This window comes from Babylonia areolata, chromosome 13, assembly GCF_041734735.1.
Source record: "Babylonia areolata isolate BAREFJ2019XMU chromosome 13, ASM4173473v1, whole genome shotgun sequence".
Taxonomy (NCBI): Eukaryota; Metazoa; Mollusca; class Gastropoda; order Neogastropoda; family Buccinidae; genus Babylonia; species Babylonia areolata.
Window position 1 is genome coordinate 7,889,296 of NC_134888.1, and position 26,518 is coordinate 7,915,813.

At 41.0% G+C, this 26,518-nt stretch overlaps 3 protein-coding genes across 8 annotated transcripts in view; all 3 read left to right on the forward strand.

Annotated features, from left to right (window-relative positions):
• Nucleotides 1–689: 689 nt before the first annotated feature.
• Nucleotides 690–10,590, forward strand: LOC143289025 (2-acylglycerol O-acyltransferase 2-like). Of its 2 annotated transcripts, none has more exons than XM_076597805.1 (5): nucleotides 690–783; nucleotides 1,911–2,406; nucleotides 4,503–4,677; nucleotides 5,455–5,654; nucleotides 6,376–10,590. In XM_076597805.1, the coding sequence occupies exons 2-5, from the start codon at nucleotides 1,920–1,922 to the stop codon at nucleotides 6,528–6,530; spliced, it is 1,017 nt and encodes a 338-aa protein (XP_076453920.1). In that variant the 5' UTR covers nucleotides 690–783; nucleotides 1,911–1,919; the 3' UTR covers nucleotides 6,531–10,590. The 2 variants fall into 2 exon arrangements, with proteins under 2 accessions (XP_076453920.1, XP_076453921.1); XM_076597806.1 differs by lacking the exon at nucleotides 690–783 and adding an exon at nucleotides 1,160–1,307.
• Nucleotides 10,591–11,587: 997 nt separating this feature from the next.
• Nucleotides 11,588–17,226, forward strand: LOC143289026 (zinc finger HIT domain-containing protein 1-like). Of its 5 annotated transcripts, none has more exons than XR_013056162.1 (6): nucleotides 11,588–11,633; nucleotides 12,596–12,766; nucleotides 13,336–13,421; nucleotides 13,748–13,917; nucleotides 15,107–15,609; nucleotides 15,668–17,226. XR_013056162.1 is itself a non-coding variant. In XM_076597807.1 (5 exons), the coding sequence occupies exons 1-5, from the start codon at nucleotides 11,612–11,614 to the stop codon at nucleotides 15,126–15,128; spliced, it is 471 nt and encodes a 156-aa protein (XP_076453922.1). In that variant the 5' UTR covers nucleotides 11,588–11,611; the 3' UTR covers nucleotides 15,129–17,226. The 5 variants fall into 5 exon arrangements, 2 of the variants coding, with proteins under 2 accessions (XP_076453922.1, XP_076453923.1); XR_013056163.1 differs by having other exon boundaries at nucleotides 15,788–17,226; XR_013056164.1 differs by having other exon boundaries at nucleotides 15,847–17,226.
• Nucleotides 17,227–19,627: 2,401 nt separating this feature from the next.
• The window catches only part of LOC143289027 (X-ray radiation resistance-associated protein 1-like), a 36,546-nt gene continuing 29,655 nt past the window's right edge, over nucleotides 19,628–26,518 (forward strand). The window contains exons 1-4 of the mRNA XM_076597809.1: nucleotides 19,628–19,751; nucleotides 20,331–20,533; nucleotides 24,252–24,396; nucleotides 25,187–25,284. Of these exons, the coding sequence (XP_076453924.1) occupies nucleotides 19,655–19,751; nucleotides 20,331–20,533; nucleotides 24,252–24,396; nucleotides 25,187–25,284 (543 nt within the window). The 5' untranslated portion in view covers nucleotides 19,628–19,654. The remainder of the gene's footprint in view (nucleotides 19,752–20,330; nucleotides 20,534–24,251; nucleotides 24,397–25,186; nucleotides 25,285–26,518) is intronic.

A 26,518-nucleotide genomic window follows, 5' to 3' on the forward strand; every position in this document is an offset into this window, starting at 1 on the left:
ACACATACATTTGTTCATTGTCATTTTTGAACGATCTGGGCTTTATATAAGATTTTCTTGTTGCCCTGTTTATCAGTCTATAACCGACTGTGTTGCATTGCACGGTGACATGTTCCACTGAAATGAAATATTGTTTAAACCAACGATTCGGAGTTTAACGTTTCTGTAAAAAAAAAATTTTTACAAGATACAACTGAAATATGCCATTTGTGAACCAGGATTTCTAACAACGTGACCACAAAATGTGAGGGAGATAAAAAATAAAAAAATAAATAAATAAAAATGCTGAACTATATACTGAGTTATATCTACTGATTATTTTGTTCTGTTGACCGATTGTTTTGAGTTTGAGAGTTCAAAAAGTGACTACTTTATATGATAGACCAAAATCACTTAGGCTACATCAGGACCTCTTGTCACTGAAAAGTGAACCGGCACACGTTGAACTGATTGAATATCCACATCACTCATTCATAACCTCTTGCATATGCAGTCATCATATTTTGAATGGCTTGATAAAACATTTTTCGTTGTCTGTGTGTCTGCAAAATGTCAGCCCTTCTGATTCATTTTTAAAGATTTTATAGTTCATTCTATCTTGTCATGGCAATATCGAAACAAACAAACTATTTTTAGATTTTGCAGCCAGTGCTTTGATAGATTTGCAATTCCGGAGTGTCATTTTCAGGGTCAATGTCATTTGTGAACCTGCAACAACACACTTGAATTTCGATGTACGGAAGTGTACCAAGGCAGCTCAAAACTGCTCCAAGCGAAACATAGGTAACAGTTTCTTGATAATGCATCGGTAATTTTGGTTAATTTCTTATGATATTATTCATGTGTTTATGCTCGCGAATTGTAATTGCCTATTGGGACACCCCTTTTCGCATTCTGAATCACAGACTGCAAAAGAGGCTAAAGTTCAAACAGCCTGAGCGAACGTTGTTCCCGACCGACTGGTGGAAATGTTACTGCCTCTCTTCAGTGCGGTTTACTTACAACAGCTGTTACCGGCAGTAATACTTGTTTTGTTGAATCATATGGAAACGACAGAACATCAGGAAACGACAGGTTTATGTTTCCTGACACGAACAAACGCTAACATGTCTCCATCGAGTGACATAAAAAATAAGAAAAGAAAAGAAATAAAGAATATAACAATGAACAAAAAGGTCATTGGACTTTTACAGATAAGGTGTTCGGCAAACTAGGTCATGAGCTCTACTTGAAGTTGAACCCCACGTAGATGGCAGGTGTAACACTGTGGAGAGGATTTCACCCACACTTGCAAAATTCAACACATTGTACGTTAACTTTATTTGTTTTTTTGTTGTTGTTATTATATATATTTTATTAGACATGTTTATTTGTACACATCATTATTATCTTCAAAACAGTGCACCGGAAGGATATGACTTGTTTTCAGATGAAACCTTTACTTCACTCCTGTCCTGTTAAACAACAAAAAAGAAGTTATAAGATCAGGTAAAAGCGTAAAACAGATAATATCATTATGGTTTCTAATTTGTGCATAGAGTTGTAAATGGTTGGATAAAAGTTTTTCAGGTCAGCATCAGAACTAAGAAAAGCATGGAACAATCAGCATTGCTTGGAAAATGCACCAGGTAATACAATAGCATAAATAATCATAGGCACCTCAAGACATTTATGTCACAAGACGTCATTTTCATTTCATCAGTTTTCAACTTTCCTTCTTGAGGTGCACTTGTTTCTTTTTTCTTGTGCAGAATAAAATGGAAATACTGGGACTGAACGGTTTCTGTTTTCTCTTGCAAAATAGCAGAATGAATATGCTGGAGCTGAAATGATTTCCTTTTTTTCTCCTACAGAATAGCAGAATGATTAAATATACTGGAGCTAAAACGGTTTCATTTTTTCGCTTGCAGAAAGGCACAATGAAAATCCTGGGTCTGGAACTGGCTCCTCTGAGCATCCCGTTTGAGCGTCGGCTGCAGACACTGGCGGTGGTGCACTACACCTACCTCTTCCTTTTCATGGGCTTCGGCATGGCCTTCTTCTTCCTCTACCTCCTCTTCACCCAGCTCTACTTCATCCCTCTCCTTTACTTCATCTGGTACTACTACGACCGCCATGTGTCTAGGCAGGGGGGGCGCAGGTCCAGGTGGATTCGCAGCTGGTCGCTCTTCAAGCATTTCGCCGACTATTTCCCCATCAAGATTGTCAAGACGGCCGAGCTTCACCCGTCCAAGAACTACATTGTGGGGTGCCACCCTCACGGGATCATGTGCCACAGCCACTTCTGTAACTTGGGAACAGAGGGGTCTGGGTTCAGTTCCCTGTTTCCTGCCATCAAGCCCTACCTGTGTGTGCTGTCTGGCCAGTTCATGTTCCCTATGTTCAGAGAGTACTTCCTCATGTCAGGTGTGTAGTGTGTCCTTATGACAGGTGTGTAGTATCTACTTATGTGTGCTGCCTGGCCAGTTTATGTTCCCGGTGTTCTGAGAGTACTTCCTGATGTCAGGTGTGTAGTACTTCGGTGTGTAGTACTTCCTCATGTCAGGTGTGTAGGACTCCCTGATGTCAGGTGTGTAGTACTTCCTCATGACAGGTGTGTAGTACCTACTTGTGTGTGCTGTCTGGCCAGTTTATGTTACCTGTGTCCGAGAGTACTTCCTCATGTCAGGTGTGTAGTACTTCCTCATGTCAGGTGTGTCATACTTCCTCATGACAGGTATGTAGTTCTTCCTCATGTCAGGTGTGTTGTACTTCCTGTGTCAGGTGTGTAGTACTTCCTCATGTCAGGTGTGTAGTACTTCCTCATGTCAGGTGTGTAGTACTCCTCATGTCAGGTGTGTAGTACTTCCTCATGTCAGGTGTGTCGTACTTCCTCATGTCAGGTGTGTAGTGCTTCCTCATGTCAGGTGTGTTGTACTTCCTGTGTCAGGTGTGTAGTACTCCTCATGTCAGATGTGTAATACTTACTCATGTCAGGTGTGTCATACTTCCTCATGTCAGGTGTGTAGTGCTTCCTCATGTCAGGTGTGTTGTACTTCCTGTGTCAGGTGTGTAGTACTCCTCATGTCAGATGTGTAATACTTACTCATGTCAGGTGTGTCGTACTTACTCATGTCAGGTGTGTAGTGCTTCCTCATGTCAGGTGTGTCGTACTTCCTATGTCAGGTGTGTCGTACTTCCTCATGTAAGGTGTGCAGTACTTCCTGATGTCAGGTGTGTTGTGCTTCCTGATGTCAGGTGTGTAGTACTTCCTCATGTCGGGTGTGTAGTAACTCCTCATGTCAGGTGTGTAGTACTTCATGTCGGGTGTGTAGGACTTCCTCGTAGTACTTCCTCATGTCAGGTGTGTAGTACTTTCTGGTGTCAGGTGTGTAGTACTTTCTGATGTCAGGTGTGTAATACTTACTCATGTCAGTTGTGTAGTACTTCCTGATGTCAGGTGTGTAGTACTTTCTCATGTCAGGTGTGTCATGCTTCCTCATGTCAGGTGTGTAGTACTTTCTGGTGTCAGGTGTGTAGTACTTCCTGATGTCAGGTGTGTAGTACTTTCTGGTGTCAGGTGTGTAGTACTTACTCATGTCAGGTGTGTAGTACTTCCTGATGTCAGGTGTGTAGTACTTACTGATGTCAGGTGTGTAGTACTTTCTGGTGTCAGGTGTGTAGTACTTTCTGGTGTCAGGTGTGTAGTACTTACTCATGTCAGGTGGGTGACAAGTCTGATAACCATGCTGTTGTGCTAAGTTTTTAATGTATGCATTGTTGTTTGTGACCGTTTCTGTCCTCGCTGTATAAACCTTCTCTGTTATTCTGTCAGTATTTTCTCTCTTGTATCCGTCTATCACATTTTCTCATTTCACACATATGATTTATTCTATGGTACCATCAGTATGATATTACTATAATATACACTCTTGTTCAAGATATTTGTGATTTTTTTTTTTTTTTTTTTTTTTTTTTTTTTTTAAGAGAGAGCTGTGGAAATACCATACTCACCATTAAGCTTTTAAACTCCACATAATTATAAATAATCCATAGGGAAAGATGTAATACATCAGAATAAATGGAATTTGATTTCTGGAACACTCACTCAGATTACAGACTAATTAAAGTTTCTTTGAATAGTTATTGAATGATCATTGTAAAGAAAAGGGTAAATTAACTTAATGGCACCCAGCTCCAGCAGTGGAGCTGTTGGGGCACATGATATTGTGTGGAATGTTTTTGTTACTTGATTTCATATTGTTTTGTTTGGTTTTGGGATTTTAAAAAAAAATCATTTTTTAGAGTGTGAAATAAAAGCTTTGTTGAATGTCCAGGAGCCACTGAGGTGTCGAAGAGCAGCATAGAGTGTGAAATAAAAGCTTTGTTGAATGCCCAGGAGCCATTGAGGTGTCCAGGAGCAGCATAGAGTGTGAAATAAAAACTTTGTTGAATGTCCAGAAGCTATTGAGGTATCGAGGAGCAGCACAGAGTGTGAAATAAAAGCTTTGTTGAATGTCCAGGAGCCATTGAGGTGTCCAAGAGCAGCATAGAGTGGGTGCTGACAAAGGAGGGGACAGGGAACGCGGTGGGCATTGTGGTGGGGGGAGCGAAAGAAGCCCTGGACGCGGTCCCTGGCTGCTACAGAGTCAACCTCCTCCACCGCAAAGGATTCATCCGCATGGCACTGCGTCATGGGTTAGTGAAGCCAGGATTCCGTGATGTTAGCCACACTCACGTGTGGCTGAATTCAAGTGATTAATACACACACACACTCTCTCTCTCTCTCTCTCTCTCTCTCACTTTCACACACACACACACACACACACAGAAAAGCTGCGACACAGGTCAGTGATGGCAGTGATGGTATGATTCCATGGAGTTATTAACACCTTCAGCTGAATTCAAATGAATTGATACATGCACACACGCACGCGCGCACACACACACACACACACACACACGCACTGAGTGTATGGGACATGACTTACTTTGTGTACTGCATGATTGACACCAGATTGTGTTGTAAAAGGTACATAACTGTATGTGTACTGCATGATCGACACCAGATTGTGTTGTAAAAGGTACATAACTATGTGTACTGCATGATCGACACCAGATTGTGTTGATGTTTCAACAGGACGTGACTTACTGTTTGAAGTGCATGATTGACACCAGATTGTGTTGATAGTGTTTTAACAAGACATGTCTTACTGTGTATTGAGCATGATTGACAGCAGACTGTGGTGTTAATGGTGCATAACTTTGTGTGTGCAGTGCATGATTGACACCAGACTGTGGTGTTAATGGTGCATAACTTTATGTGTACAGTGCATGATTGACAGCAGGCTGGTCTTAATGGTGCATAACTTTGTGTGTGCAGTGCATGATTGACACCAGACTGTGATGTTTATGGTGCATAACTTTGTGTGTACAGTGCATGATTGACACCAGACTGTTGTTCACTGTTCACAGGGCCAGCTTGGTTCCCACCTTTTCCTTCGGAGAGAACAACCTGTACTCTCAGGTACCAAACCCTGAGGGTTCCAAACTGCGCCGCCTGCAGAATCTGATGACCAACGTTCTGGGCTTCTCCCCACCCCTCTTCCACGGCCGCGGCATCTTTAACTACACCTTTGGCCTTCTGCCGTACCGAAACCCCATTAACAGCATCTGTAAGTTATCTAGCTGTCGTCAGCTGTCAGTGTGTGTCTTGTGTGTATGAAAGAAAGAGTTTGTGTCTGTGTGTGTGTGTATTTGCACGAGTCTGTGTGTATGTTTGTGTGTGTGTGTGCGTCTTTGTGCGAGTCTCTGTGTGTGGAGTATGGTGTGTGTGTGTGAGAGAGAGAAAGACCAAATTGCCCAGTGAAACTTCTGTGGAATCTTTCTTTCTTTGTGTTTTGTGTGTACCTGTGAAAGTGTTTATGTTAATGTGGGGGCAGTTCTTAGAAGTTATTCATGGCATTGTGTTTTGTTTGCTGTTTGGCTTGGTCAGCCATTTGTATAAATGCCTGTCTTTTTTTTGTTTGTTTGTTTGTTTGTTTGCATTATTCATGGTTTTCATGACTGATTGAGTTTTAATTCTAACTATTTCAGTTTTGTGTCTAAAAGACTCATTTCATACTGTCAGTACGTTGATCCGTTGCTGAGCTGAACCTAAAGACTGACATTTTTCTGATTGCAGTCAACACATGGTTTTACATGCTTGAGTAAGGGAGTGTGTGCACGCACACACACACACACACACTCACACTCACACACACATGCACACACATACACACACACATGCACACACACACACACACACACACACACACACACACACACGCACGCACGCACGACAGACAGACAGACGTGTTCCATGTGTCATGCTGTGCATGGTGTGTCACGTTTCAGTCGGAAAACCAATCGATGTGGAACGAGTGGCGGAGCCGACGGAGGAAGAAGTGGACGAACTTCACCAGAAATACATGGCGGCTCTGACACAGCTCTTCGAAGATCACAAGCTGAAGTTTGGGGTGGACCCATCGTCTGAACTTGTCATACATTGAAGTGTTGAAGCACAAGTGAAAAGCAGTGACTTTCACCTCTGTTGATGTCTCGTTGATCAGAAAGATTTTTAACCTTCCATGTAAGTTTACTTCTGTGATCAGTGTAAAGCACACTCATAGATCATCATTTGCACCTTTGTTACGTCTTGTGTTTTAAGATCTTAGGTTTGTTTTGACAGCTTTAATAGCTTGTCCCAGCTTTACATGTGTGTTTCTGGTACATCGAAGGTATACATTTAATGTCTGAGAAGTGCTTTTATTGCACTGATAGTATACACATAATATGTGATTTAATTCAGATCACTTACTGCTATGTAGCTTGTTTGATGGGAAGACTGGAGACTTTATACTTGTTCCTGCATGTTATTTTGTACTTATTTGAGCATGGAATCAATTATGATATTGTGCTTGCTTATTGTGTGTCGCTGAAAAGAAGCTGTCATTTTAGTCACTTTTTAATCAAGCAGCTGGGTGATCACTGCATTTGTTTTGTTATTTTTAGGTTCTGAAGACTTGCTTTTCATATTTAGATGCTAATGACCATTTCTCATGGTATTGTGGTTGCTGCATTTAGTAAGAAATGACATTAAGATATTCTGGTGACAAAAACCAGACATATATAGATATTTAACCATAAACCAGACATATAAAGATATTTAACCATTCAATATTTTGTCAAGAGGGAGTCCGTTTTTTTATGACAGTTCACACAATTCTGGCAAACCTAATCTGTAATTACATTCAGATCAAACAACTGACCAGTAACATCTGCTGTGTTTGTCAGTGTGTGTTGGTGGTTGTCTAAATCACATTCAAATCAAACAACCGACCAGTAACATTTGCTGTGTTTGTCAGAGTATGTTGGTTGTTGTCTAAATCACATTCAAATCAAACAACCGACCAGTAACATCTGCTGTGTTTGTCAGAGTATGTTGGTTGTTGTCTAAATCACATTCAAAACAAACAGCTAACCAGTAACATTTGCTGTGTTTGTTAGAGTATGTTGCTTTTCACTGTCACATCCAAAACAAACAACTGACAAGTTGTGTTTTTTTTTTAAAGCAGAGGAAAGAAAAATAAACTTTCCTACACAGGAACCTCCTTTTAACTGCTGGTCTTCTTGATCTCTTTTTGTGGTGTCGTGTTTTTTTCAGTATCTGTCATTCCTTTGAATTAATCCTCAGTATGTTATCACTACAAGCACACACACACCCACACACACACACACACACACAGATAATCTTTATTATTGAGCACACACAAACACAGATATGCACAAACACACACACAGACACACATGACTTGGAACCTAACTCTGTTATTTGTCACAGAAATGTGTTAGAAACCGAGCATAACAAATATTCCTTGCATGGTGCAATAATCAATTTCTGTCCACCACCAGAAACAGAAGAGCTATCTGTTGAGTCTTTCCAAGTCCCATCACCGTTCTTTGTCACCCTTCAGTGTTGTCTCAGTTTTGTCTGTTCCTGCCAATGACAATTTGTTTACACAGGCCACGATTTGTTTTTGTTGTTTTTTGTTTTTGTTTTCTCTTTCTACACTTCATATGATTATTTCCATGATTTAATTCTTAATCTTCAAAAGGATTGTTGCTGTTATCTGCCTTGTACATTGCAAGTTAAAATGACCAGTGATTTTCTGCTTCACATTCTGTTATAACAGACAGATTTTTTATTTGCTGCTTTTTATTGTCACATGTATCACTGATTGAAAGCATGTATAAGAGAACTGTTCAGCATGTGTTCAGTGAGTCAGTCATGATTTTAGAGGTTTTATTTCACCTCATATTGATGTATAACTTTTGAAAGCGTTTTCTCAGACATATATATTTTTGCTATAAATAATCAAAGATTATATGTATCATACGTCAGAAACGTGAAATATTTATGACTTCTGCTACCAGTGTATTAGTGAGAAGATATATATCAAACTGTATTTATTATATTGCGCAATGTGGCTTTACAGCAGTACATATTTTACCAGCTTGTTTGGGAATGACCAGTATCAAACATCCATTTTCATCATTAGTGCCCACATGTATGCTTTGTATGAATGTGTCAGAAATTTTGGTTTGCAGAATTATTCCCATTCCACCATGTACAACCTTTTAACCAAATGGATAACTGTTACTTTAAGGAATTTGTTCAAAAGAGCTTGTTTGGACAGAATTCCCTCCTTTTTTATGCAGTTTTTAGCAGTGTTGAAGACTTGCTGTTTGTGTGATCATGTGCATGGGAGTGTTTATTGTGAATGATTTAGGATATGTAGTTTCTTTTGTTCTTGTACAAATGTTGAATGCTGATCTATTCCTGCCATATCCTATTGTATTACCATAGCTGTCATATGTTCTTGGAATGCAGAAATGTGGAGAAAGTGAAACAGGCTGTGAATGAAACATCTCAGTGTAAACCACACAGGGCAAACCATTTGCAGAGACCCAGGCTTTGACACACAACAGACAGACCTGGAGGAATCTGGTGAACAGTTCTGTGCGGCGCCCCAGTGACTTCACAGAGTTGAGGGAGAAGAAGGAGGAGGTTACTGAGAATTGGTTGATGCCACAGTCACCATTCCCCGTTGGCTCACTGCTCACCCTTTAGTGATGACACCTTACTGTAGTCTGTCAGCAAGTCGGAAGAAGTGGAAATGGTGTAGCCATGGTCATATTCAGTCGTACTACTGTTAACAACTGTCAGCAAGTCTGAAGAAATGGAAATGGTGTGGCCATGGTCATGTTCAGTCGTACTGCTGTTAACAACACCGGCTTCACCTTATGCACTATCAGATTGTTTGAGATTTTCTTACATGGAATGTTCTTGGGAGTTTTGCACCAATCTTGAAGCACGGAACATTTATACAAATTGTATGCTGATTTAGAACGTCCCATATCAGAGAATGTATAACATTTTCTCATGTAGGATTTTTTTTTACAATGATCATGTGTCATTCAATAGTTTTACAAATGTAGTGTATATGATCAATACTCAGAATCTATATGAAGTGGAGATATTTGGATTATATTGTTCATTCTTTGTGGTGGTACCAGTTGTATATGAAGAGGAGATAGTATGGATTATATTGTTCTTTCTTTGCAGTGGTACCATGTGTTGTACCATCATTTATAACAAACATGACTGCAGTTCCAAACTCCAGACCATCACATATTCATCTAAGTGCTGCTTGATGAATTCAGTTGGTGACAACAGCATCTTAACAGATTGAGTATCAGACATACGTGTTGCCAGCATCAGTCGTCATTGTATCCATGTCATGTGCACAGTAAGCTGCACTGCCAAATTCTGTCTGCCTCCGTCCTCCTTTCTTTTTCTCCTCTCTCTCTCCTCCTCTCTCTGATACTCATATTTTTTCTTGTAATTTTTAATAAAAAGTTCAAACAGAACCCTTTAAAATGAACACTGAACAATGATTCAGTAAGTATTTTGGTGTTGTTTTGTTCTAGTGTTGGGATTTTTCTTTTCTTTGTTCAGTCCTGGTTTTGAAAACTTGACTCAGTATGTAGTTGCCTAAAAGATGATATGGCATTCAACCAGAATATTCTAAAAGGGTTGAAATCAGATATATACCAGAGAACTTACTGTTTTCAGAAGGAAGATCCAGCAGTCAGTTGTTTGGCTTCAGGGTTTTATTGTCAACAGAGATGTGTGTAATAGTATTGGTAGAGAAGGGTTCTTGTGATAATATGGTGTAAAACAAAGCAATTTAATGTCTGTGATGATTATATGATTCTACTGGTTGATTACGTGTGTTCATGATAACAGTTGATTACATATGTTCATGATATCAATTGATTGCATTTATTACATTTATATGTGTTCATGAAATAAATTGACACTTGCCACCATCACCCGTATTGATGCATTGAGAGTGATCAGTACCTGCTGTTTGCTTTGTAAATATCATGTTAAGATGTGCCAGAGTAGAAATCTGCATCAGAGGATTTTGATTGGATCCACAATGCAATGAAATATGAGTCAAAGCTGTTTTTTCCCTCACAATAAAATGTCCCTTGCAAACTGTACTTGGGTTTTGATCTCTGTACATGTGTGTTTGTGCATGTGTGTTTGTGCATGTTTGTGTGCATGTGTTTCTTTATATGAGTATTTGTGTGAGTGTGTTTCTGTTCTGTGCTGTTTGCATCGATCTGTATCTCTGCCTCATTCACTCACTGTCCTTGTATTCACTGAGAGAAAGAGAGAAAAGGAGAGAGAATGTGTATGTGCACTGTACTGCTCTCACAGATTAAGATTATATGACAACTTTGAGTATCACAATATCTTTAAAATGTTCAAGATAGATGTCATATCTTTAACGTTTTGCACCAACCAGATGACACTTGTTCACAAAAGCGATATTTATTATGATAATAGCTGGGGGGGTTTTCAGTCCAAGGGAAAACAAATACATTAGAACAAAATATGCCATCTTCATTCAAAATAAATCACTGGATATAAAAAAAATGACATCAAAATGCATCTGTCATTGCTGACCTTTACTGACATTTATACCCATGCAAATAAAACAAATATTGTCAATTACACGTAACCTGAACAAATTTGATTCATATTAAATCTTAGCAAACAAACCCAACAAGAGGACACCCAATGCCTTATTTCCTTGTCAAAGGGAAACTTCCACATCACTATGCAACAATGTCAATCAATATTTCATTGATCTGAGTTATCAAGTGACATTTAAAAAGTATGTGTGTGTGTTATAAAAAATATTTTTTTAAAAGAAGAAAAAAAATAGACATAAAAACAATAACGAATTAACGTTCTTTACCTTGCAATTGCATAATTTGTGCAACTTCAGCCATCACCACAGCAATCACTACATTGCACACTGTTTCAAGATGTGCACATAAAAAAACAATAATATATTTTGCCAGAACTGCACGGCATCATTTCCACCAGCCCTGTCAGAGGCACGGGTGTATATTGTGTATTGAATTATATTGTATTATATACGTCAGTGGTCAGAGGACAGAAGGAAGAAGGGGGGGGGGTATCTTTAACTGCAGCATTACTTCCCTTGCAAGCATGGCGGAAAAACGTGAATCAAGTAAGTATGATTTTAGGTATAGGTATAGGTATAGAATAGGGACGAAGTAGGCCTCGCGGCCTTTTTGATGTCCCTTCTTTTTCGTCAACATTGAGTAGTGTCTGCATTGCATGCGGTAATTTTCCTACGAGTAATTTAATCATCATATTCATACTTTTTTATCTTTACATTTATATCAGCGTCCAGAAGATTCTTGAATTGGTTAAGAGTTGGTGCTGTTTTGGTTAGTTCTGTTAGTGGGTTCCACCATTTTATAACGCGGTTAGTAAAAGTGTATGTTTTGGCATTTAATTAGTATTCATAGACATTTCAGTGTGTGCGCAGCTTGGAAAATAAAAGTGGAGGTAATGGAGCTTTGACGATATACCACTGTTCTATTATTTCTGGGCTGAACCAATCCTACTAGTGAAGCCCTTCATAAGCCAGCCCTTCGTTTACTTCTGTCCACGGTTCCCACTCTCTACAATGAAATACTGCTGACCTGCCACACGCAAGTCAAATTCTGTAAACCACCCAGCATCTACCTGTATCTGTCCCACATGTTGTAGAGATTGCCACTCCAGCATCGGTCTACACAGCCACAGCAGGAAGTGCAATGCACGGCAGTGACTTCATTTCTGGTCTCTCGAGACGGAAGGAGGCCGACGACGACGACTCTACAATGAGATTCTGCAGACCTCCCTCTTGAAAGATACAGAAAAAGAGCCTTGACAACTGTTGTCCGTAGTGAATTCCAATTTGGGACCTATGGGAGAAGAAAATAAGTTATTTTTGTAGAGACTGTGACAGAATTTTAAGGAATGTTTGAATCTGGTACTGAAATGTAGACTTTGAATAGCATGTTTCTTTGGTGTGTAACATCGATGTATTGCTTTTGTAATTTTGTATGGATTATAATCGTGCAAAGTATTGATAAACTGTAAGTGTAATGCTCCAAATCTAATGCAAAATATTCATTGCAGTGCGTCAGAAAAATGCTGACCAGAAGCGGGTTCTTGATGAGGTTTCACGACGCAGACGACAGAGAAAAGCACTTGAAGCGCTGGAGTCGGACAACTTTTCCGAAGATCCTCATGCAGACCTGAAGATGAGCAAGAAGGCCCCAAAGTTTGAAGAAGCCATGGACATTGCTGGTAAGAAAGAATACTTTACTCATGTTGGGAGTCCTCATGCATACTACTGTAAGAGTGGACTGGGACTGGTGGTGTCAGTAGGGGGCTAGGGGTTGTTCAGAACCCCCAGATATGAGATTAGCCATTCTTTGACATGAGTTGAGCTGTCACTGTTTTCCCATGTTCTTTAGTATAATAAAAACAATAAATTATAACAGTATTATTGTTAGCAATATGAGGGATTTATGTGATCCAGCATGGTGTTTGATAACTTTAATTACAGTACATGGGTTTCAAAGAAAGTGAGGAATAATATTTTATATTGAATATACTATATAGACTTTTATGCTGCCAAAGCTGTGAGACATTTTTCCTTTTATGTGTATGCTTTTTCAGTTTTTCCATACCAGTGGTGAGTTCATGTTTATGTCTTCAGTGTCACTGTCAGCAGATTCATGAGGAATTGGAACAGCTCACTTCCACTTCCAGGGAGATACTTTCTCAGTCTGGCTCCATGACTTTGGTAACTTTTTTTTTCCCCTTTGAACAGAAGTTCCATTCTCAGAACTGGAAACTGCTGTTTGTTGCAGGCCCAGGCACCAAGAAGAAACGGAAATCCAGAATAGACTTCAAGCAGCGCTACCGCAAAACGTTTGCTGCAATGCTTGAAGAAGAGGTATGCTGCTCTTGTATTTTATTGGGCCATAGTAATGATATAGAATTATAATATAGAATAATGCATAAATTACACAAAGGCATTAGGAATATGTGTCAGAAAGTAAAACACTGGTCTCAGAAAGAGAGGAATGAAATACCTCCACTTCACCCATCACCTCCCATCCCATTCCACACTTTTAAGCAGCCATACTAGCTGATCATAAATAACAAAAAGTCAGCAGAATGTGTATAAATGCTTAGTTATATACATGTTGCAGTGCTTTTAGAATTCAATAACTTCCAGTTATTAAGCAATAAATGCTTTGCTTTGTATTTTTCCCTCAGCAAATGTTGAACGGAGAAGGAGCGAGTTACTTTTCAGCCTGTGTGCCCCCCTCCCGGCTGCCTGAGCGCCATTTCTGTGCAGTGTGCGGCTTCCCCTCCAACTACACGTGTGTTCAGTGCGGGGCTCGTTACTGCTGCATCAAGTGTCACGGCACCCATCAGGACACCAGGTGGGGTCCAGCTTCACTTTCACTTCTCAAGGAGGCATCACTGCATTCGGACAAATCCATTTACGCTACACCACATCTGCTAGGCAGATGCCAGACCAGCAGCATAACCAAACACACTAGTCAGGCCTTGAGTGCATGCATATATTTGTGTACCAGTCAGAATGGATTTCTTCTTAGAATTTTGCCAGAGGACACTACTTATGTTTCTATGAGTTCTTTTTCAATGTGTCAAGTGCGTGTTGCACAGGTGACCTCAGTTTATCGTCTCATCCGAATGACAAGTCGCTCAGTTTCTTTTTCCAAACTTGGGAGAAAGGGTGTGGAGTTGTGAGTCATGTGTTTTCTTCTATTTTCATTTCCATACTCATTTGGTTTATTTGTTTCATTTCACTTTATTATGATATTTTATCATATGTAGATATGAATCTCTACAAAAAAATTCTGCTTGTGTTTGTTAGGCTCTCAGTGCCTGACCAGCATGTTGGGTTTACATGTAGGTCAGGCCCACACATGTTGGGTTTACATGTAGGTCAGGTCCACACATGTTGGGTTTACATGTAGGTCAGGCCCACACATGTTGGGTTTACATGTAGGTCAAGTCCACACATGTTGGGTTTACATGTAGGTCAGGCCCACACATGTTGGGTTTACATGTAGGTCAGGTCCACACATGTTGGGTTTACATGTAGGTCAGGCCCACACATGTTGGGTTTACATGTAGGTCAAGTCCACACATGTTGGGTTTACATGTAGGTCAGGCCCACACATGTTGGGTTTACATGTAGGTCAGGCCCACACATGTTGGGTTTACATGTAGGTCAGGTCCACACATGTTGGGTTTACATGTAGGTCAGGCCCACACATGTTGGGTTTACATGTAGGTCAGGCCCACACACCCGTTTTTGACATTATATTTAGTTAATGCAGTGGTGTAGCAAATATAGATATAAGTCTGCATGCTTTGATGTCTCTGAGAAACTGAAATTGTAAGAGTCTGGTGAGCGTGGGATTGTGTAGAGACATGTGTTCTGTCTTTCTGTCTGCTGTCATTTTCACTTCATTCCTTTTTTATTTTTACATTGTTTCACACTCACAGACAGGTCAGGTGTTTGATGAAGTGGACAGTCACTGACCAGGTCAGGTGTCTGATGAATTAGACAGTCACTGAACTAGTCCTTGTTGATTGCAGGTGTCTGAAGTGGACGGCATGAGGCGGGAGGGGAGGGAGAGGGATGTGGAGAGCACCAGCAGCCAGTTCCAGCAGATCCACCACCACACAGCACTGTGACAGAGGGGAGACACACAAGAAGCGGTTGCCATCTTTCAGGTTGCACAGCAACCGTGTGGTGGACAGACTGCCAGCTGACAGATTGATCAGAAGATTGTCTGCATCAGTGAACTGATTGGTTAGATTGTCTGCATCAGTGAACTGATTGGTTAGATTGTCTGCATCACTCGAACTGATTGGTTAGATTGTCTGCATCACTCATCAGTGAACTGATTGGTTAGATTTTCTGTGTCCGTGAACTGAACAGTTGAACAAATCACAGACACCCAACATGAAAATTGTCATTTTCGCTGTCCATATGAACGTCTTGTTATTCTGGTGGTGTCAGTGTAGTGTTGGACAGGTCCCTTCACACTGTCCATCTTAACATGTCATTCTGGTGGTGTCAGTGTAGTGTTAGACAGGTCCTTCTCACTGTCCATCTTAATGCCATTCTGGTGGTGTCAGTGTAGTGTTAGACAGGTCCCTTCTCACTGTCCATCTTAACATGTCATTGTGGTGGTGTCAGTGTAGTGTTAGACAGGTCCCTTCTCACTGTGCATCTTAATGTCGTTCTGGTGGTGTCAGTGTAGTGTCAGACAGGTCCCTTCTCACTGTCCATCTTAATGTCATTCTGGTGGTGTCAGTGTAGTGTTAGACAGGTCCCTTCTCACTGTCCATATTAACATGTCGTTGTGGTGGTGTCAGTGTAGTGTTAGACAGGTCCCTTCTCACTGTCCATCTTAACGTGTCATTGTGGTGGTGTGAATGTAGTGTTAGACAGGTCCCTTCTCACTGTCCATCTTAACGTGTCATTGTGGTGGTGTCAGTGTAGTGTTAGACAGGTCCCTTCTCACTGTCCATCTTAATGTCATTCTGGTGGTGTCAGTGTAGTGTTAGACAGGTCCCTTCTCACTGTCCATCTTAACGTGTCATTGTGGTGGTGTCAATGTAGTGTTAGACAGGTCCCTTCTCACTGTCCATCTTAACGTGTCATTGTGGTGGTGTCAGTGTAGTGTTAGACAGGTCCCTTCTCACTGTCCATCTTAATGTCATTCTGGTGGTGTCAGTGTAGTGTTAGACAGGTCCCTTCTCACTGTCCATCTTAACGTGTCATTGTGGTGGTGTCAATGTAGTGTTAGACAGGTCCCTTCTCACTGTCCATCTTAACGTGTCATTGTGGTGGTGTCAGTGTAGTGTTAGACAGGTCCCTTCTCACTGTCCATCTTAATGTCATTCTGGTGGTGTCAGTGTAGTGTTAAGACAGGTCCCTTCTCACTGTCCATCTTAATGTCATTCTGGTGGTGTCAGTGTAGTGTTAGACATGTCCCTTCTCACTGTCCATCTTATACATGTCGTTGCGGTGGTGTCAGTTTTGTGTTAGACATGTCCCTTCTCACGGTCCATCTTAACATGTCATTCTGATGGTGTCAGTGAAATGACTAGATAGATCCCCTCTCACTGTCCATGCTGTCATTGTAGTGTCTGTCAGATAGGGCCACCCCCACCCCCACCCCCTGCCTGAATGTAACAAAGTGGAACCATATAACCATATGCCATAAAGTGAAAACTGTCAGCTTGCTTGCGTCACACCCTAGCACACTTGTTTCTGGGTAGGAACTGGTTGACACTTCCCACAGTGGTATTTCAGGCTTCAGATGGGGATCGAACCCAGAACTCCCACATACTGGTCCTTGATGCAAGCACTTTGCCACAGTGGCTGCCATGTAAACTGGTTTACCTGGTTGAAAATATAAGATATTTTGATTTTGTTTCAAGTACTGAGTCTGTGGAAGGTTATTCATGTATGTCCAAGTGCATATGTGAGTGAGATTGATTTATGTACATGTGTTCATGTGAGTGAGAGATTTATGTACAAATGTGTTAGTGAGTGAGATAGATGTATGTACATGCATGCATAGATCTATGTACAAGTGTATATGTTAGTGAGATAGACGTATGTAGATGTGTGCATGTGAGTGAGAGTTATTTAAATCTGAAAATAAATTGTGAGAGAAAATAATGATCTCTTTGTGACTGCATTAAAGAATATATTTGAACAGAGTGTGAGAATAGTGTGTTCGAGAGTGGGTGAGAAATTTACTGACAGGTGGTTAAATTCTGTTCTATCTGCTCACCTGATCAGACAAACAGAACAGAAGCTGACAGGTAATTCAAATTCTGTTCTACCGACTCCCCTGATCAGACCTTTAGATCAGAATTAACAGGTTGATAAACTGTTTTTCCAGTTCACCTGATCATACCTTTACAACAGAAGCTAACAGGTTGATAAACTGTTTTACCTGATCACACCTTTACAACAGAAGCTAACAGGTCAGTAAACTGTTTTACTGGTTCACCTGATGAGACCTTTACAACAGAAGTTAACAGGTTGATAAACTGTTTTACCTAATCAGACCTTTACTACAGAAGTTAACAGGTTGATAAACTGTTTTACCTGATCAGACCTTTACAACAGAAGCTAACAGGTCAATAAACTGTTTTACCTGATCAGACCTTTACAACAGAAGTTAACAGGTTAATAAACTGTTTTACCTGCTCACCTGATCAGACCTGTGAAAAGTGGGCACATTGTGTTCAGTGACCAACTCCCTTCCTTTGGGTGGGGATGGGTGAGGAGACTAGAGGGATATGACCTTTACAAAAGGTGTGTGAGGAGACTAGAGGGATCAGACCTTTACAACAGGGAGGTGAAGAGACTAGAGGGATCAGACCTTTACAACAGGGAGGTGAGGAGACTAGAGGGATCAGACCTTTACAACAGGTGGGTGAGGAGACTAGAGGGATCAGACCTTTACAACAGGGAGGTGAGGAGACTAGAGGGATCAGACCTTTACAACAGGTGGGTGAGGAGACTAGAGGGATCAGACCTTTACAACAGGTAGGTGAGGAGACTAGAGGGATAAGACCTTTACAACAGGGAGGTGAGGAGACTAGAGGGATCAGACATTTACAACAGGTTGGTGAGGAGACTAGAGGAATCAGACCTTTACAACAGGGAGTGAGGAGACTAGAGGGATCAGACATTTACAGTAGGTGTGTGAGGAGACTAGAGGGATCAGACCTTTACAACAGGGAGGTGAGGAGACTAGAGGAATCAGACCTTTACAACAGGGAGGTGAGGAGACTAGAGGGATCAGACCTTTACAACAGGGAGGTGAGGAGACTAGAGGGATCAGACCTTTACAACAGGGAGGTGAGGAGACTAGAGGGATCAGACCTTTACAACAGGGAGGTGAGGAGACTAGAGGGATCAGACCTTTACAACAGGTGGGTGAGGAGACTAGAGGGTTCAGACCTTTACAACAGGTGTGTGAGAAGACTAGAGAGATCAGACCTTTACAACAGGAAGGTGAAGAGACTAGAGGGATAAGAGCTTTACAACAGGTGGGTGAGGAAACTAGAGGGATCAGAACTTTACAACAGGTGGGTGAGGAGACTAGAGGAATCAGACCTTTACAACAGGTGGGTGAGGAGACTTGAGGGATCAGACCTTTACAACAGGTGGGTGAGGAGACTTGAGGGATCTGTCATCATACAGACACGTAGGTGATAATCTTATACTGTAGACACACAAACCGATGTTACACGAGTATAAAACAAGGTTGATTGTTATGCAAATGGAAAAACGTTCCAAGTGCAAAACGAGGCTGATTGTGATTGAAAGTGACACACAGTGGTTTGATTCAAAGTACAGAACCAGTGGGTTGGACAGGAGAGGAACTTGGGGACAGAATGTGCTACATGTATTTAACTATATAATACAATAACACATGTATGTAAGTACACAACACATTTCCATAAACATGTATAAGTACACATGCGGACCCAAGAAGGCGGATGACAGCAGAAGTCCGAGAGAATGGAAGGAAGTGAAGAGTGCTGCTTCCTGTTGGTTTGCGCTTGGTGTTCTCCCTGTCACATCAAACTCCCTCTGACTGTCTCTCTACCTCTCTGTGTCTGTCTCTCTGTTGAAGTAGTTTTTTCCTTCTCGCCGGTAAATCAAAACAGACACAGACACTCACGCTGTGCCTAACTTTTTTGGACAAGTTGGCAGTAAATACGGTCAGCATTGTACATAGTTACTGTCATGTTTTAAATTTTTAGTTACGTTATGTATTTCACACACACACACACAGAGAGAGAGAGAGAGAGAGAGAGAGAGAGAGAAATGATACGCGAACATTGTAGACTGGTAACTAAGTGCAAACAGAATTAATGCCCACGCCCACATTATCACCACTTCAAGAAGGATAAACAACACTTAAGACTATAATTTCATGATTTTTATAATCTGTCTGATCCTCTTGTTGGCGGTTGCTTCGCGAAAGTGTGTGTGGGAGAGAGAGAGAGAGAGAGGGAGTGCGTCTGTGCGCATGCGCATCGCCAGCGATTCGTCCATCTTCCGATCCATGCTTTTTATCCCAGTTACCCGGGCAATGTTTCAAAATGGCGCTGGCCGGAGTGAAACTCGACTCAGACTCAGGTGGATTTGTCAGCAACTGTTTTCCCGTCCGAGGACTGCTGAAGCGTGAAATAAATGAAGGTTTGTTAGTTCCAGATCATTCACATACCTGTTGAATTCGTCATTTAGTTGTTATGTTTCTTGGTTTTGGTTTATTTTCGAAGTTTTGTTTTTTGAAGCTGTGTTTTCAATGCAACTCTATGACCTGCACAGGGATTCACGCAGTGATGATGTGCAGTTCGAATCATTTTGAAAAAACAACAACAACAAAAAACGTTGATAAAAAGAATGGATGAGTCAGCTAGTCATTTTTGGCAGTAAGTGAGAAACCATTTTGACCATTGAAGTAAACATTCACAGAGTTCCATAGCATAACGAATTTTAAACTGTCCATGTATATCAACAAAAGAAATGTTTCTGTGTAAGTGTGTAATTACTTGCTAAAAATTATCAAAGCATGGTATGTTTGTACAACAAGTTTGTTTGTGTCTTGTGCTATTTATGCAGTACTAATGTGTGTGTGTGTGTGTGTGTGTGTGTGTGTGTGTGTGTGTGTGTGTGCTGCTATTAGTACAGTACTGATTTGTGTTATGTAAGTGTGAGTGTGTGTATGCGAGTGATCATCAGTAGTAAAGTATGACAACAATTTCCCACTGACAGGAGATGGAGCATGGTTTGTGGCGCATCGAGCGGAGCAGCGCCGGCGGTTCAAAGCGGTGTTATGCACCAAGCCACGCACGTACTCTCGTATCCGAGAGGAAAGAAAGCGAGCAGAAGAGCAGGGAGTCAGGCTGACAGCCGGACAGTTCCAAGATGACAGTGATGAAAAATCTGACACACCTGTATTGGATGGATACTTTTTGGTGAGGCTGTCCTCATTTACTTCAGTTTAATTTTGTTGGCACACTTGTTTTGTACATGAAGCTAAATGTTCCAGTTTGTTTCTTTGTTATTTGTTCATATTTTGTGCCCTTCCTTTTTGCCTACATCCCGTGTTCTTTCTCTCTCTCTTCTTCCTTGTCTCTTCCTCTTCCCTCTCTCTTCATCCCCTGTTCTTTCTCTCTCCCTTCTTCCATGTCTCTTCCTCTTCTCTCTCTTCATCCCCTGTTCTTTCTCTCTCCCTTCTTCCGCATCTCTTCCTCTTCTCTCTTCATCCCCTGTTCTTTCTCTGTCCCTTCTTCCATGTCTCTTCCTCTTCTCTCTCTTCATCCCCTGTTCTTTCTCTGTCCCTTCTTCCTCGTCTCTTCCTCTTCTCTCTCTTCATCCCCTGTTCTTTCTCTCTCCCTTCTTCCGCATCTCTTCCTCTTCTCTCTTCATCCCCTGTTCTTTCTCTGTCCCTTCTTCCATGTCTCTTCCTCTTCTCTCTCTTCATCCCCTGTTCTTTCTCTCTCCCTTCTTCCATGTCTCTTCCTCTTCTCTCTCTTCATCCCCTGTTCTTTCTCTCTTTCTTCTTTCATGTCTCTTCCTCTTCTCTCTTCATCCTCTGTTCTTTCTCTCTCCCTTCTTCCTCGTCTCTTCCTCTTCTCTCTCTTCATCCCCTGTTCTTTCTCTGTCCCTTCTTCCATGTCTCTTCCTCTTCTCTCTCTTCATCCCCTGTTCTTTCTCTCTCTCTCTTCTTCTCTGTTATTTGCTCTTCTCTTTCTTCATTCCCTGTTCTTTCTTTCTTCCTTCTTCCATATCTCTTCCTCTTCTCTCTTCATCCCCTGTTCTTTCTCTCTCCCTTCTTCCATATCTCTTCCTCTTCTCTCTTCATCTCCTGTTCTTTCCCTCTCCCTTCTTCCATGTCTCTTCCTCTGCTCTCTCTTCCTCCCCTGTTCTTTCCCTTTTCCTTGTCTCTTCCTCTTTCCTTTTCTTTCTACCTCCACCCTCTCTCTCTCTCTCTGTCTATGTTTATGTCTCTGTCTCTCTTTGAAATTTTACTATTATTTTTTATTCATATTAATTTATAATTCTTATAGTGTTTTGACATTTCCCCCCCAAAAGTTGTTTCTTTCTAAAATGGTTCTCCAAAAAGTGTCCGAAACACAACCCAGATTCTGGTTTTACAGCAGAAAAACATTGATTCTGAATTTTTCAGCAGAGAAACACTGAATTTTACAACAGAGAAACATTGAATTTAATTTTACAGCAGATAAACACTGAATGTTACAGCAGAGAAACAGCAGATAAACACTGAATTTTACAGCAGAATTTTTACAGCAGAGAAACACTGAATGTTGCAGGAGAGAAACACTGAATGTTACAGCAGAATGTTGCAGCAGATAAGCACTGAATGTTACAGCAGATAAACACTGAATGTTACAGCAGAATTTTACAGCAGAGAAACACTGGGTGTTACAGCAGATAAACACTGAATGTTACAGCAAAAAATTTACAGCAGAGAAACACTGAATGTTACAGTAGAATTTTACAGCAGAGAAACACTGAATGTTACAGCAGAATGTTGCAGCAGAGAAACACTGAATGTTACAGCAGAGAAACACTGAATGTTACAGCAGAATGTTGCAGCAGATAAACACTGAATGTTACAGCAGATAAACACTGAATGTTACAGCAGAATTTTACAGCAGAGAAACACTGGGTGTTACAGCAGATAAACACTGAATGTTACAGCACAAAATTTACAGCAGAGAAACACTGAATGTTACAGCAGAATTTTACAGCAGAGAAACACTGAATGTTACAGCAGAATGTTACAGCAGAGAAACACTGAATGTTACAGCAGAATGTTGCAGCAGAGAAACACTGGGTGTTACAGCAGAGAAACACTGAATGTTACAGCAAAAATTTTACAGCAGAGAAACACTGAATGTTACAGCGGAATTTTACAGCAGAGAAACACTGAATGTTACAGCAGAATGTTACAGCAGATAAACACTGAATGTTACAGCAGAATGTTGCAGCAGAGAAACACTGAATGTTACAGCGGAATTTTACAGCAGAGAAACACTGAATGTTACAGCAGAATGTTACAGCAGATAAACACTGAATGTTACAGCAGAATGTTGCAGCAGAGAAACACTGAATGTTACAGCAGATAAACACTGAATTTTACAGCAGAGAAACACTGAATGTTACAGCAGAATGTTGCAGCAGATAAACACTGAATGTTACAGCAGATAAACACTGAATGTTACAGCAGAATGTTACAGCAGAGAAACACTGAATGTTACAGCAGAATGTTGCAGCAGATAAACACTGAATGTTACAGCAGAGAAACACTGAATGTTACAGCAGAATGTTACAGCAGAGAAACACTGAATGTTGCAGCAGAATGTTGCAGCAGATAAACACTGAATGTTACAGCAGATAAACACTGAATGTTACAGCAGAATGTTACAGCAGAGAAACACTGGGTGTTACAGCAGATAAACACTGAATGTTACAGCAGAATTTTACAGCAGAGAAACACTGAATGTTACAGCAGAATTTTACAGCAGAGAAACACTGAATGTTACAGCAGAATTTTACAGCAGAGAAACACTGAATGTTACAGCAGAATGTTACAGCAGATAAACACTGAATGTTACAGCAGAATTTTACAGAAGAGAAACACTGGATGTTACAGCAGAGAAACACTGAATGTTACAGCAGAATATTGCAGCAGAGAAACACTGAATGTTACAGCAGAGAAACAGAGAAACACTGAATGTTACAGCAGAGAAACACTGAATGTTACAGCAGAGAAACACTGAATGTTACAGCAGAATGTTGCAGCAGATAAACACTGAATGTTACAGCAGAATGTTACAGCAGATAAACACTGAATGTTACAGCAGAATTTTACAGCAGAGAAACACTGGATGTTACAGCAGATAAACACTGAATGTTACAGCAGAATTTTACAGCAGAGAAACACTGAATGTTACAGTAGAGAAACACTGAATGTTACAGCAGAATTGTACAGCAGAGAAACACTGAATGTTACAGCAGAATTTTACAGCAGAGAAACACTGAATGTTACAGCAGATAAACACTGAAAACATTCAGCAGATAAACACTGAATGTTACAGCAGAGAAACAGCAGATAAACACTGAATTTTACAGCAGAATTTTTACAGCAGAGAAACACTGAATGTTGCAGGAGAGAAACATTTAATTTTACAGCAGAAAAACACTGAATTTTACAGCAGAGAAACACTGAACAGATAAACACTGAATTTTACAGCAGAGAAATGTGCAGAGAAACACTGAATTTTGCAGCAGAGAAACACACTGAATGTTACAGCAGAGAAACTGAATGTTAATTTTACTGCAGAGAAACACTAAGTAGTACAGCAGAGAAACATTAAATTTTACAGCAGAGGAACACTGAATGTTACAGCAGATGAACACTGGTTTTACAAAGAAAAATACTAAATGTTAGATTTACAGCAGAGAAACACTGAATTTTACAGGAGAGAAACACTGAATTTTACAGCTGAGAAACTGAATGTTAATTTTACATCAGAGAAACATTGAATTGGACAGAGAGAAACATTGAATTGGACAAGAGAGAAACACTGTATGTCACAGCAGATGAACACTGAATGTTACACTGAATGTTACAGCAGAAACACTGAATCCCTGTGAACTGTGCAGATGAAGCACTGCTGTGTGGAGGACCCAGCAGACCTTTGCTCCGTCAACATCGCTGGTCTGGAACTGACTGACGTGAAGGAGGAAGATTTTGAAATGTTTGATAATGTTGCCTACATCAATGCAGGAGACAACTATCTTCCTTTTGGTGAGAAAGGGGGTGGTGTGGAAGCAGAGTGTATGTTTTTGTATGCGTGTGCATGTGTATGTTTGTTTTGTGTGTCATTTTGTGAACATGTGTGTATGCATGCGTGTATTTGTTTTGTGTGTCATTTTGTAAACATGTGTGTATGCATGCCTGTATTTGTTTTGTGTGTCATTTTGTGAACATGTGTGTATGCATGCATGTATTTGTTTTGTGTGTCATTTTGGTGTATATTTGTTTTATGTTTCAGTTTGTGAACATGTGTGTATGCATGTGTGTATTTTTTGTGTGTGTCAGTTTATGAACATGTGTGTATGCATATGTGTTTTTGTTTTGTTTTTCATTTTGTGAATGTGTGTGTGTGGAGTGGAGAGGCGGGGAGGCAGCGGGGATGGGGAAGGGGGGGTGTTCAAGTGTGTATGTTTCAACTGTAGAAAAGAAATCCTTTTTTTTTCTTTTTTTTTTTTTTTTTTTAGACGACAGGAATTTGCTGTGTTGATGTTCAGTGTATTCCTGTACAATTTAATACATGAATACACGTACATGGTTCTTGTCAAAAGGATTGTTTGAACAGTTCTATAGATTTATTTCATACCAGTAAGCAAAGTGCATCTATAGAGATGTACTCATCAGTACAACTTTAACATACCATTATTGTTAACATTATTTATATGATTATTACTTGTCTGAGATACTTTCTTTTTAATATAAATTCCCTTTTCTTCCAGTGGGCATGATGGTTGTTGGAATCTCTTTTGTTAAAATGTGTTTTATTTGGATTTTTTTTTTTCAGAGGCTTTCCGTGGCTTCCCCTCACTGAGAGAACTTGAAGTACCCTTCAATGGCCTGCGAAGTTTGAAGATTGAAACGCAGGACTTTCCACAGCTTGAGGTAGGACGCTGTTTTCAGCTGTCTTTTGTTTCTTGGCAGCTTGCTTCATTGGGATTTTGTTTCTGTAATGACCTGTCCTGTAGTGACCTGCCCCTCAATGACCTGTCCTATAGTGACCAGTCCCTCAATTATCTGTTCTGTAGTGACCTGCCCTATAGTGACCTGTCCCTCAATGACCTGTCCTTTAGTGACCTATCCCTCAATGACCTGTACTGACCTGTCCCTCAATGACCCGTCCTGTAGTGACCTGTCCGTCAGTGACCTGTCCTGTTGTGACCTGCCCCTCAGTATCCGTCCTGTAGTGACCTGTCCTATAGTGACCTGTCCCTCAATGACCCATCCTGTAGTGACCTGTTCCTCAATGACCTGTCCTGTAGTGACCTAACCCCCAAAGACCTGTCCCTCAATGAGCTGTCCTGTTGTGACCTGTCCCTCAGTGACCTGTCCTATAGTGACCTGTTCCTCAGTGACCTGTCCTGTAGTGACCTGTTCCAGGTATAGACAGGTACATGTACCTGCCTGACTGTGACCTGTTCCTTGCAGGTACTGGACTTGTCCTACATCAACCTGTCCTATAGTGACCTGTGACCTGTCCTATAGTGACCTGACCTACAACAACCTGCCCTACAACAACCTGTCCTATAGTGACCTGTCCTGCAACAACCTGTCCTATAGTGGCCTGTCCTGCAACAACCTGTCCTGTAGTGCCCTTCCTACAACAACCTGTCCTATAGCGACCTGTCCCACATCAACCTGTCCTATAGTGACCTTCCTACAACAACCTGTCCTATAGCGACCTGTCCTGCAACAACCTGTCCTATAGTGACCTGTCCTATAGTGGCCTGTCCTGCAACAATCTGTCCTATAGTGACCTTCCTACAACAGCCTGTCCTATAGTGACCTGTCCTACAACAACCTGTCCTATAGTGGCCTGTCCTGCAACAATCTGTCCTATAGTGACCTTCCTACAACAGCCTGTCCTATAGTGACCTGTCGCACAACAACCTTTCCTATAGTGACCTGTCCTGCAACAACTTTCCTATAGTGACCTGTCCTATAGTGACCTTCCTACAACAGCCTGTCCTATAGTGACCTGTCACACAACAACCTGTCCTGCAACAATCACCAACCTGTCCAAAAACAACCTGTCCTATAGTGACCTGTCCTACAACAACCTGTCCTGTAGTGACCTGTCCTACAACAACCTGTCCTATAGTGACCTGTCCTACAACCT